The sequence below is a fragment of the Capsicum annuum genome, chromosome 8, assembly GCF_002878395.1.
Source record: "Capsicum annuum cultivar UCD-10X-F1 chromosome 8, UCD10Xv1.1, whole genome shotgun sequence".
In the NCBI taxonomy this organism is placed as follows: domain Eukaryota; kingdom Viridiplantae; phylum Streptophyta; class Magnoliopsida; order Solanales; family Solanaceae; genus Capsicum; species Capsicum annuum.
Genome location: NC_061118.1, coordinates 171,052,265 through 171,066,076, shown reverse-complemented (window position 1 = coordinate 171,066,076; position 13,812 = coordinate 171,052,265). Strand labels below are relative to the sequence as shown.

At 34.0% G+C, this 13,812-nt stretch overlaps 2 protein-coding genes across 2 annotated transcripts; both read right to left on the bottom strand.

Moving 5' to 3' along the window:
• Positions 1-1,503: 1,503 nt before the first annotated feature.
• Positions 1,504-2,263, bottom strand: LOC124886511 (auxin-induced protein 15A-like). Its single transcript, XM_047395191.1, has one exon. The coding sequence runs from the start codon at positions 2,005-2,007 to the stop codon at positions 1,708-1,710; it is 300 nt and encodes a 99-aa protein (XP_047251147.1). The 5' UTR covers positions 2,008-2,263; the 3' UTR covers positions 1,504-1,707.
• A 10,253-nt stretch (positions 2,264-12,516) lies between these two features.
• LOC107840503 (auxin-induced protein 15A-like) lies at positions 12,517-13,280 on the bottom strand. Its single transcript, XM_016684385.2, has one exon. The coding sequence runs from the start codon at positions 13,101-13,103 to the stop codon at positions 12,801-12,803; it is 303 nt and encodes a 100-aa protein (XP_016539871.1). The 5' UTR covers positions 13,104-13,280; the 3' UTR covers positions 12,517-12,800.
• Between the last annotated feature and the right edge of the window lie 532 nt (positions 13,281-13,812).

The window sequence follows — 13,812 nt, the reverse complement described above, 5'->3', positions numbered from 1 at the left end:
AGTCTACTAATGATCAACCTCCGTACAACTAAACTAAAATAAATAACCCCACCGATGTGATAATTAATTATTTTCCAGTGTGTTTTAGTAGGTCGTTAATGACGTTGTAAAGTAGGTTATTCAAATTAATTAATATTACCTTTTAATAAACAGAAATTCCAGCCATGCAAAGCAGCGTTGAATGTTACTAGCCCCAAAGAAGTGGAAGCCATACTTTTAGCATAAATGAGGTGTCAAAACAATCTTTTTTTCAGTCTAAATTTAATAGAGAAATCAACTTTGGGCCTAACTAAACCTCAAAAACTAGTTTAAGAGGATTGTTCAAGACCATATAAGGAGATCAAGGACCTTTAACCTACCGATGTGGGACTCCAACACCCCGCACGCCCAGGGCTGGACATCTGAAGCGTGGACAATATAAGAGGGGGGCACCATCGGAAACAATGGACTGGGTGGGCCTGACTCTTGATACCATAATAAAGAAATGGAGCATGGACGATATAAGGGGGAGGGGGGGTCCCAACATCAGAAACAATGAATTGGGTGAGCCTGACTCTAATACCATGATAAAGAAATGAAACGTGGACAATATATGATCGGGAGGGGGGGGGGGGGGGCAACATCGAAAACAATGAACTGGGTTGGCCTGACTCTGATACCATGATAAAGAAATGGAGCGTAGACAATATGGGGGGAGGTCCAACATTGAAAACAATGAACTGAGTGGGCCTGACTCTGATACCATTAAAGAAATGGAGCGTGGCAATATAAGACATCGGAAATAATGAACTGGGTGGGCCTGGCTCTGATGTGGGACTCTAATACCCCCGCACGTCCAGGGCTGGACATCTGGACATCTGGAGCGTGGACAATATAAGATGGGGGGCCTAACATCGGAAACAACTGAATTGGGTGGGCCTGACTCTAATAACATGATAAAGATCATATAAAGAAAACAAGGACCCTTTAACTCACTGATGTGGGACTCCAACAAAATTTAACCTATGTATACCGAGTATGTTTTTTTTTTTTAAACTGAGTGTGTGATCTAAAATGTTCGAGCAAGTAATTTGTCTTGTTTTGTAGGCTATTAATCTAATTATTATACATTATTTTGGCGTTTTAGTTATTTTTACACAATCTGATCATGTAAATATTTTTATTACGCTACTTATAGCGATATATGAAAGTTAAACTTGTTCTTATTAGCAACCAAGTTTTCAAGTGCCATAGCTTGAATAGGTTTATCTTTAAAGGTATATTTAGATTAATCAACAATATAATATTGAAGAGGGTCAAAAGATTTTTCAAAATTGTGAAAGTGCCAATATTGCTGGTCTAGTGCATTATAAATTAGCAGGAAATAACGAAGGATAAGGAAAAAGAACAGGTAATTATCCTTCACGACTAATAAGCCTACAGAAATCACAATATATATGCTGTATATGTGTTGGTGATCAATTTGACTAAAATTGAAACAATGTAAGCATGCACGTAAGCAACTGAACTTGTTATTTTGACATTGAACTTAAATGTGTGTATATATGTATAACAATTCACTAAACACAATAATAAATTCTGAACTCACGATAATTTTAAAAGTACGATGAATTCAATGATAAGAACACAAAAAAATAATCTTGAAGTACTGGCCCGATATGTCCTCCTCCTCTCCTCTGCATGTACATTCTTGATTGTTGAATAATATTATTGACATCTAGTAATGAGATTCAAATGAGAAGTAATACTGAGGAATGTAGTTTCAGTACATGGAATAGTAAGACCACCCATTGGATGATCAAATCCATATTCATCCTCTGCTTTCCTCAACAATTCTTGAAATAATGGATGTTCCAAATATGATATTGGAACAACAAACTTCCTATGTTTCTTGTAATACCTCTCTCCCACATACACCGCTATATGTCCTTTTGGTACCTCTTCTTTTGTTCGTACAAATACATTATCCTTAGCTTGTCGAATCATTGCCCTTATACATATCCCCATATCATCAACTTAATTTTCTTGAGAAGGAAAAGAAAAACCTTATATATATGACTGATATTTCAAGGTTTTTTTGTTTTTTTTTTTTTTTGGGTAGACTGGTATGTGTTTCACGTATGACTATTTCGAGTGATTAATATAGTGCTATACTTGAAAGGAGGAGGAGAAGAAGAAACTAAGCTTGTTTAATGTTTGGATATGATTGGTGAGTACAAATAAGTTCAACTATGTATATATATATAGGGATTTGAATTCTATTGGTTATTTATGAATTTGATACTATATAGTACTTATAATATTATATGCAAAGAACAGTGTGGGGCGGGACCCAAATAAAGCTCGACGGTGGATGGTTCTTTTATTTTATTTTATTTTATTTTTTCCCCTTCCATGCATTATTACCATAGCAGTGATCTCATACGTTTATCAGTTTGGCTTCCCCAACTTGTTGTAATGTGACCTTTTCATGAATAAAATTATAAAAATATTTGTATAGGATATCTATGGTGATAGCCCACAGGTTTTTTTTAAGCTCATACCGCGTACCGCTTTGTAGATTCCCAGCTATTTTTTGGTTTCTTTTTTATGCTTTTCTTGACGTTATCCAAACTTTATAGTAATTGTTATTTTCATTTTTTTACTTTCTGTACACTAATGACTGTAAAGTACATTATCTTGACAAGACTATGACAACTAACAAGTAACCACATTAAACCCGATACGGTAACTTGTAAAATATGGAGTACATGCTATACATAAAGGCAGAGCCATTAGTTTGAACTTTGAAGATTATAAATTCTGCATTTTAGTGTTGTTAGTTATTGAGTTTTAAATTAATAAATATTTTTAAGATAATGTATAACAAGTTGTTGAATTCGAATCAACTATGAGTAACATGTATTCTAGCTTCAGCCGACCATACATGTTAATCATAGTAGTAATAATGTAGAGATTTTATACAACAACAATAAACCCAATGTATTCTCACACAGTGGGGTCTGCGAAAGGTAAGATGTACGCAGTCCATACCACTACCTTCGGAGAGGTAGCAAGGCTGTTTCCGATAGACCCCCGACTCAAGACAAAGAATAATAAACAAATTCATAATAAAAGCATGAAACAAGATGGCGCAATAGAGATAAGACACCCACACATTAATTCCCTACACTAACGTACCAAAGGCACCCCCCACATGCACTAGCCTTCTATCCTAATTCGCGTCCTCCACACCTTCCTATCTAGGGTCATATCCTCGGTAAGCTGTAACTGCTCCATGTCACGTCTAATCACCTCTCTCCAATACTTTTCGGCCTACCCCTACCCCGCCTGAAGCCATCCAAAGCTAGCCTCTCACACCTACCATTAATGTAAATAATTTAAGCTTAGAGTCATGAAATAAGTAGTAAAAAATGTACGAGCTAGTAACACATATTTTAGCGTCCTCGAACAATACATGTTAATCGAAGTAATAATATAGTCATGAAATTAGTAATATAAAATGTAGGAACTAGTAACAGGTATTGAAAGAGTTTTCAATCGTGTTATGTTAAAAATACACTGTCATATTTATATATACAGATCACGTAAGTGTCCTAAACGAAAACAGAGAGTCCTACATTAAGTCATCCCTATGTAAACTTATCCAACGTTATCCTTCTTCATTCCCCTTCAAATTGAGCAGGGGTCTAGACCACCATCAACTTGGGCTGCAACTCAAGAAACCGTGAATTGGACAATGACTTTGTCAATAGATCTGCAACTTGATCATGAGAACTGACATAACGAACTGAAAGAGTCTTAGCACGAACCTTGTCTCGAACAAAATGAAAATCAATCTCCATATGTTTAGTGCGAGAATGGAAAATGGGATTGGTTGGTAAGCATGTAGCACTTAGATTGTCACACCAGAGAATAGGTGTAGAAGAGGTAAAACAGCCAATTTTTCGGAGCAGAAACTATACCCTAGTAATTTCTGAAGTTGCAGCAGCTAGTGCTCTATACTCGGCCTCAGCGCTTGATCGGGATATCGCTTTTTGCTTCCTTGATGACCATGAAATCAAATGATTACCTAAGTATATAGCAAAACCAGTGGTGGATTTCCTATCATCCATATCTCCCCCACCCCCCCCCCCCCCCCCCCCCCCCCCGCCAAATCGAAATCGGCATAGCCATGAAGTAAAGTAGTAGATCGATGTGAAAAGAACAGACCATGAGCTAATGACCCTTTGATATAATGCAGTATACATTTCACTGCCACCCAAAGAGTATCCATAGGACAATGCATGAATTGAGATACTTTATTCACTGCATACGCCAAATCTGGACGCGTGAAGGTCAAGTACTGCATCCCACCAACTATGCTACGATACAGCGTCGGATCATTGAATAGAGCACCTCCAGATGATGAAATCTTGGAAGATGGGAAAATGAGAGTGTTAACAGGACTGCAAGACTCCATCTGGACAAGTCGAAGGAGCTCCTCAACATATTTTTTTGAGATAAAAACAAACCTTCACTGGTTTTAGTTGTTGATATACCCAAAAAAATAGGAAAGAGACCCCTAATCACGTACAACAAATTGGGATTGGAGGTGCGCAACCAAAAACTTAATATGGGCAGGATTATTGCCAAGCACCAAAATATCATCCACATATATCAAACAAAAAATATTGTCACTCGGAATAGACATATAAAACAAAGAACTGTCCGTCTTAGAACCCGAGAATCCTAGTGAAGTGAGAGCATCAATAAGTTGCTTGTTCCACATCGGAGGAGCTTGTTTGAGATCATACAGGGATCTTTTGAGAAGACACACATGGTCTGCGTGAGAGGGATCTACAAAACCAGGAGGTTGAGACATATAAACAACCTCATCCAAGTTACCATGAAGAAAAGCATTGGAGATGTCCAGCTGTGTGATATGCCAACCATTAGTTACGTCCAAGGATAACAACAACCGAATCGTGGATGGCTTAACTACAGGAATAAATGTATCCACAAAATCAATCCCAGGCTATTGGTGATATCCTTTGGCGACTAGTTGTTCCTTGTAACGGTCTAAAGAACCATCAACCTTTATTTTTGTCTTAAACATCCATCGACAACCAATGATATTTTGAGTTGGGGATGAAGGAACAAGCTGTCAGGTTCCATTGTGTATTAATGCATTGTATTTATCAGTCATAGCACACCGCCAATGCTCATGCTTAATAGCTTGAGAGTAGCAAGAACGTTCCGTAAAGACTGGAGTAGCAACAAACATAGAAAATGGTTGCTTGGGCTTTAACAAACCAGTTTGAGCTCGAGTGACCAAACGCCGAGTAGGTGATGAGGGTGGCAACTGAGGTGGTAGTGACTCATATGGTACGGCCGAATTTGACGAAAGAACATCAACAGGCAGAGGTTGTAAAGGTGTCAGGGATATAGGCAGCTCGACTATTAGCGAGGTACGGGACTGATCTGGTAAAGGGACTTGTCTGGAAGGTTTAGAAAGAGAATTATTTGGAGTTGGATCAGAGGTATTGTAGGAGAAAGAGGCACTTGTAGTGTGAGAGGATCTGTGGTATTATTGGTTGATTTCATGGGCACCAACGCATCCTGTGAAAAAAATAAAAACACAGATACATCAAAAACTACATGACGTAATTCAAAAAATCTTGAAGAAAGAGGATTATAACATTTATATCCTTTATGAATTTTACTGTATCCCAAGAACACACATGATTTAGATCGGGGTGATAATTTGTTCTTGGTGTAGGGATGAAGCTAAGGGAAACACATACAACCAAAAACACGTAATAAAGAATAGTTTGGATCCTTTTGAAAAAGTGCATAAAAAGGTGATCGATTTTTCAACCGTGGTGTGGGTAATCTGCTAATAGTATACACGACAGTTTCAAATGCATTTGTTCAAAAATGAGAAGGAACATTGGCATGATGTAATAATGCTCTACCAATCTCGACAATATGCCTATGTTTACGTTCTGCACAACTATTTTGTTCGGGACTGTAAAGACAGGAAACACGTTGTGTAATTCCATTAGTAAGTAAATAATCGGTCAATGCTTGAAACTCCCATCCCCAGTCAGCTTGAAAACATTTAATAGGGCGACCAAAGTATTTTTCAACTAGAGTGCGAAACTGAATAAAAACAGACAAAACTTCAGATTTAAAGCGAAGAAAATAAATCCAAGTATATTTATTAAAATGATAAAAATAGATCACATAATAACGATAGCCATCATTAGAAACAACCGGGGCAGGTCCCCAAACATCCGAAAAAATCAAATCAAGAGGGCCAGAAGCCTGAAAACTAGACTCACTAAAAGAAATCTTATGACTTTTGCTAACAGCACAAGTAATGCACAAATTAGGGAATTTACTAGACTGTAAAACAGTAGATGGTAATGCTTGACGGATGGTAGGATAAGATGCATGTGCCAGACGAGCATGCCAAAACACCAAGAGAAGCTGCAAAGAAAGCCGGAGAAGATAGTCTTTTCACAGGAAGCAAGTATAGTCTTCTGTTAGTCCTCTCTCGGTGCAGTGGTACCCTCGTTGTCAAATCTTTAATCAAAAAATGGTTAGAAAAAAATTCAACAAAAACATTGTTAGATGTAGTAAAAGAACTAATGAAAATTAAATTTTGAGTAGCAGATGGAACGTGAAGAATATCGTCAAGTTTGAATTTTCTGTCAGAAGCAATAATAAAGCTTGCACCTATATGAGAGATTGGCAATTTTGAGTCATTACCTAGAGGTACTTCCTCGGGGCCTTGATATTCAGAGTCAATGCCAAGGTTATCAAGATCAGATGTCAGATGATGTATGGTGCCACGATCCATCAACCAATTTTGAGTAGGTAAATTTTGGGTAGTGCTAGGTTAGAAACGGGTGGTCCAGACACCCGAGTGTCATTCGATGTCTTGGCTGATGGGCAAACTCGTGATATATGGCCTTTTCCTTCACAATTATGACAAATAATTATTGACGTATCGAAAGTTGAAGACAAGCTATTAGAGGATTGAGTGGTGCTCTGGAAACCACGTTGTTGAGTCATCGAATAAAAATCATGATTTTGAGAACGTCCATGGCCCCTGTTACCCTACCTCTACCTCTACCTCTACCTCTACCACGATTGGGGGCAAAGGAACTTTGAGTGTAGTGTGTTGTGGGTTCTATAACATTAAGAGCCCCGTCTATCTTTAATTGACGTTCTTCATTCAACAATAATCCATATAAAGCATCAAACAAGATATCCTCTTGACGCGATTCAAGCGATCTTGTAAAGGGACGATAGGCTGGTCCCAATCCAGCAAGGATGAATTCAACTAAATGTTGCAATGCAACCAACTTTTTTGCAATTCCTTTCGCCTTTTGCACATAGGACTCTATATTGGTATTGTGCATTGTGTGTAAATGTGTTTTCAACTCACGAATTTGAGGCTTTGAACATGAAGCATAGGTAGCAACCAATTTGTTCTAAGTTGTTCGGGCCGTCTCGGCACCAACTAGTTGGGTAATATTCCTCATATATGGAAGCAACGATCCAACTTAACACAAGTTGATCTTCTATAACCCAAACAGGATAGGCTGGGTTTGGTTGGTTATCGGATAGAAATTGATCCGGAATCATCTGACTACCATCAATACGATGGCCAAGTCCACAACCTCGAACCATCGGAAGGAACTGTGTCTTCCACAACAAAAAATTTGACGATGTAAGTTTCAGAGGTAACTGGTGTGCAAGACTAGGAGATGATAGAGTGTGATTGTGAAAGTGTCTAACCCAAATAGGATTGGCTGGGTTTGGTTGGTTATCGGACAGAAACTGATCCGAAATCTTCCGACTACCATCAATATGATGGCCAAGTCCACAACCTCGAACCATCGGAGGAACTGTGTGTTCCACAACAAAAAATTTGACGATGTAAGTTTGAGAGGTAACTGGTGAGCAAGACTAGGAGATGGTAGAATAGTGATTGTGGAAGTCTATGTTCCAACAGATGTTCCAGGCAAGGAGGAACTTGCTGATATGGTTTCCTCCGCCATTGAAGTTGTTGTAAAACCTCTGGTCATAGGAAGAGTTTGAGTTGTTTTAACCTCTTAGGGCCCTGATACCGGATTTTCAATCGTGTTATGTTAAAAATACACTGCCATATTTATATATACAGATCATGTAAGTGTCCTAAACGAAAGCATGTACAAAGAGTGTTACACTAAGTTATCTATTGAGAATAACAATTCTATGTAAACTTATCCAACGTTATCCTTCTTCAGGTATTCTACCTTCACCCGACCATACATGTTAATCGAAGTAATAATAATAATGTAAAGATTTTATGTAATCAATGTAAATAATTTAAGTTTAGAGTCATGAAATTAGTTTAAAATATACTCAATGCATTAAATGTTGGGGACGTCTCAATAAAATTAATGGTATAAAAACAAATTTTAATAAAACACCTTAAATATATACACATGCATACAAAAATAATATTGTAATAATTTAAAGTTAGTCATTTTTTTTGTTCATGTATATTAGCTATAGTATTTTTTCAAAAACACACGACACTTAACTTCACATATTAATACACGATTATTAATAAAAGATAGGGTTAATTCTATTGAATAAAATGTTAGACATTTATTTGCAATACATTATTTTGGATGTTGTTGTTAAAATTTTATTTACTAATATGAAGTTAGAGTTGTTTAATTCAAAGTTCTAAAATATTTCTCATAAATACTATCTTTTCTTTCTTGTTTTTAGACATATTTCACAATCTTTATTATTATTTGAAGTGAAGTAGAAAATCAAAAAATTTACAATCAAAATTTTTGAGGCGTCAAAATTTTTAATAGTCTTACCTTTGAGCCGCCCTGATTAAACGAGGCGTGTAAGGGCCTGCATAATGTAATCTCTGTTTACAAATTTTTTAGGCCTAAATTGTGCATCAATATTCCTGATATATTCGTCATGATCAATTGCTAGCTGTTAATTATCATTAATTAATAAAATCATTAGTAAGATCAAGATTCAAGTGTTAGTACAATTACGTCGTCATTTCCTCATAAATTTCTTGAAAAATGTTACTAGTTCTTGAATGATTGTTCAATTTTATATATGTTCCAACCTTACTCTCTCAATATTGGGACTTCAATAAGAATTAAGATAGTCAACATAATATATAGTACTACCATTCTGTGCTTTACTTTTTATTTGAACAATATACTTTCTACTGTCCTTTTAATTCGTTATTTCAAACAATTAAACTTGATTAAGATATTATTTCTTTAGAAAATGAAAAAAAGCATTAATTATACAATAACTATTGATTATTCTTTAGGGAAAAAGACACTCTATGATCTTTTTAAAAAATAATAGCCCAATTATAGCGCAAGTTTGGCATTTAGACAAATAATGTCCAGTCAGCTAAACAAATGTCATTTTATGGTCATTTCCTAATCTCTCCCAATTTGGGTCATTTTGATCCACGTAGTCCATATACAGTTCATATACGATACTGATACAGTCTATATACAATACTGATACAATATTCAACTTGGACAATTCGGCCCTTTTAAAAATATTTCAATTTATTTTTACTATAAATTTTTAAATTGATCAAATATTCTGCTTTTTTTTATTCTTTAGAATAATAATTAAATTATATAAAAATGATATAATTATTAAATAGAATATGAATCTATATAAGATATATGTATAGAAATTGTATAGTTCTATCAAATATGTATATGTACAATATATAGAAAGTGTATACAAATTATCTAATTGTTGTATAAAACGAGCAAAAAAAAGAACAGTTATTATATAAATTATGTATCAAAACTGTATAGTTTCCGTATAGAATATTTATGTATAAGATTTGTATAAAACCTGTAAAGTTGTGTAAAAATGGTATAGAACCAGTCAGTAAATTAAAATGATTAGAAAGTAGAATTTAAATTCAATGGCCATTTTCAAAGAAATAGTTTAATTTGAAGTGTTTTTTCTGTCCTTTCCCCTATTCTTTAATCGGTGTGCCAAAACCTTAAATGACTAAGTTAAAAATATAGGAGGAAATGCATATATATTTGAAAGAGAATTTTAAAGTTGGTAAAATCATTCTAATTGATAAATTCTCAAATAGCTACTTTTTAGTCTCTGAAAATAGGTGCTGTTATATGTAAATAAAGAAAAGAAAAAATAACATAAACATACACCTTAACTTATTATATTTACACAAATCTCCACTCTTGTAAAGTAATTACAAAAATCTCAACTAATTATATAACTTCGTCGAATGTATCGGGGAGCCAATTATGTATCTCGACAGATTTAAAGTCAAAAAACATGTATCAAAAGCTAATTATGTATCTTTACAAAGAAAAAAATACATGTTCGTTGAATGTATTATGTATCTCGACAGACCCAGAATAAGAAAAAATATACCGAGAGCTAATTATGTAACTTTACAAAATGTAACTTTGTTGGATGTGTCAAGAACTAATTATATATTTTGACAGATTTAAAATCGAGATTTACGTTGTTTATCGAAAAAAATAAATAAATTCCACTTACTATTTTTCAAAGATAGAGCAAAAAAGAGTGGCTAGAAAATGCAACTTCTATCAATTTTAAAGGATTAGCATTTCCGTAATTAAATCCAAATGGATCATTTGCACTTTTGCCCTTATGCTCTTAATTTTGGATTTGGTCCATAAACTCCGATTTGTTTCATTTCCATCTACTTCAAAATTTCTTTTCTTTTTCTTCTCTTCTTATTGTTCCTTTCTTTTTAACAATTAACTAACTTTTTAACGTTGTTTGTTTTTTTCATAATATAATGGAGATAATTAATGATAGCGAACTAATTTTGCTTTCTCTTTCTAATTTCTTTCTCTGTAATTGAACAAATTAAGGTTGTATAGTATAAAACTGTGAAGGGGAGCCTTGGAGTAACTAGTAAGTTGCTGTCATGTGACCAGGAGGTCACGGTTTTAAGCCTTGGAAACAGCCTCTGGCAGAAATGCAAGGTAAGGCTGCGTCCGATACACCCTTGTGGCGGGGTCCTTCCCCGGACACCGGGCATAGCGGTAGCTTTAGTGCACCGGGCTGCCCTTATAGTATAAAACTGTATAATTGTTGTATAGAATATGTATTCTATAAAATTTGTATAGAAACTATATAAAATGTGAATAGAAAAGTGTATAATTACTGTATAAAATATATATCTGAATAAATATTGCATCTTTAGATTGTATAGAATATGTATAATCATTATATATAATATGTATTTGTATAGAATGTGTATAGAAATGATATCATTGTTTCATAGAGTATGTATTTTTACAAAATGTATAAAAACCATATCATTACTGTATAAAATATGTATATGTATCATTATTGTGTAAGAATATTATTGTTATATAACCAATAAAAATACATTAATACTATTTTTATATGACCAATAAAAATACATTCTTTTTTTATTTGATTTATGAAAAAAGGCTTACAATATTACAAATTTATATTTGATTATTAAGAAGAAAATTAATTTTATTTGATTAATTTTTTGGTAGAATTGAAAAAGAATTGAGGTGATCAGTTGTGTTTTTCTAAACAAAGAAGAAAAATAAATGAAGAAACATACAGTTCCCAAAAAGAAAAAAGAAAGAAGAAATAGAAGTTGATAAAAAAGTAACATAATAAAGGAACGTGCGTTAGTTTGAAAAATCAGCCTAATGGCTAGAGCTTGAAATTTTAATACCTTAGCTATTTGTGTGACATTAATTTCAGCTGATGGGTTGTTTTTGTTCTTTTCCTTAATTTTTATGAGACATAAATTTATATTTATGCATTATAAGTTAGATTATGTTCCGAGCCTTTTTAGAAACTTATGTCCCGTTAGGTATATTAACTAGGATCATTTAGCTCAATAATTTGTCCAGTTTAATCAATCCATATGTAATTAAAGACCGTCAATGAAGGGCAAAGCGTCCGATTAAATGACCCAAACTATTGAATGGCCAATGTATCTTGGATCTTGGCACTTCCAAACTCAAGTATATTGACTAGGTTAATTTGTCTTAGTTTAAAAAATCCATAATATAATTTGTAGCCATGAATAGTCCAAAGCGTTGAGCGTTGAATTTATTTGTTTATGTATGAAGGCAAAATGCTGTATATTTAATGGTATCTCATTGTGTGCCTACAATTTGAGCTCCTCCTCCCTCCTTTGATTGTATCTAAATATAATACTTAATAATCCAACTGATCTCCCCTCCCAAAAATTAAATTATCATATCTTTTCCCCTAACTTGTCAGTAATCATTTGGGGGTGCCATTACCAATTACTAGTAGTTAATTCAACTGCAAATGCTGCATTTTATTAATCGATTCATTTGGATTTGTCAGTGCACCTAACCTGGCTAGTCCCTATTTTTTTTTTTTTTGGCCCATATCATATTCCAGTGACTCAAAATCAGAGTAATAAAAGCAGGAAAAATAGGGGGAATAAAATTACTTTGAAGATTAATTGAATATACAGATTACATTGGGAATGGTCCATGTTACAAAATTGAAGAGAGGCTGACGTATTGATCGAGCTCACTCAACCAGAAGTCTCGGATTTGAGCCATAGGAATGAAGAAAGTCCTATGCTCATAAATCCAGATCAGTCGAACCAATGAATTCCAGATACCAAATGGTATAGCAAAAGGGAAAAGGAAAAAAAGAAAAATCACTAAGCCTATGTGGGATGAAACCACCAATGAATTACAATTCCTTCAAGTCTATGATGACTTTAGTAAAGAAATGAGACTAATGAAGTAATCTTCACTACATGGAATTGTAATACCTCCCATAGGATGATTGTATCCAAATTCTTCTTCAGCCCAATGTAACAAATCTTGAAATAAAGCATGATTCAAGTAAGAAATTGGAACAACAAATCTCCTATATGTTTCACCAACGTAAACTGCAAAATGACCTTTTGGTACATCATTTGTAGTAGATGAAATACTTCCATTTCTTGGTGAAATTGTTCTTCTAAGCTTCTCTTTGGCATGAGATATTCCAACTAAGCCTTTACCCATTTTTTAACACAAAGAATTACTAAGATTGAGGCTAAATTGAAGTGTATAATATTGAAATGAATTTGACTTGTGTTTGAAATGGTAGATGGGAAAACTAGACTATATATACAGACACTTCAATCCTCCAATTGGCAATAAAAAAGATTAATGTGTGAAGTTGGCAAACATATCAGGTGAAGAAATAGGTAAAAGATCACATGGTTTTGCCTAATCTATTTCAAGACATCATGTCCTACAACTTTAGGGTACATAAATAATAAAAATCTTGCATTATTTATAAATGTGACATGTTGATTTTTTGTTTTAAAATACATAATTAAGTAAATAAAAATATATTCTAACTTAAAAATTTAGATGAGATAGATGGTCACACTGTTTTGACACGTAGCGACAGACGTACTTCTCAAACAATTGGTTCATCTTAACCGAATTCGGTATTTTCCATGTACAGTATAAATTAATGTGTAAAACCACTAATATTGCAAAAAAATAAAATAAAATTAGCAGACACTAAAAATCTTAAAAATTGAAATCATAAATCTGAAACTCTAAATACGCTTTTGTCTATATAGTGCTAGAGCATGCAGAGGTTATGAATTCAAAGTTTCACCATCATAAAGGCTGAAGCAACTTTCATTAAAAGAGTTCAAAAAATAAACCAACAAACATGAGATAAAAGGTCAAAAAGATTCAAAAAATAATATATATA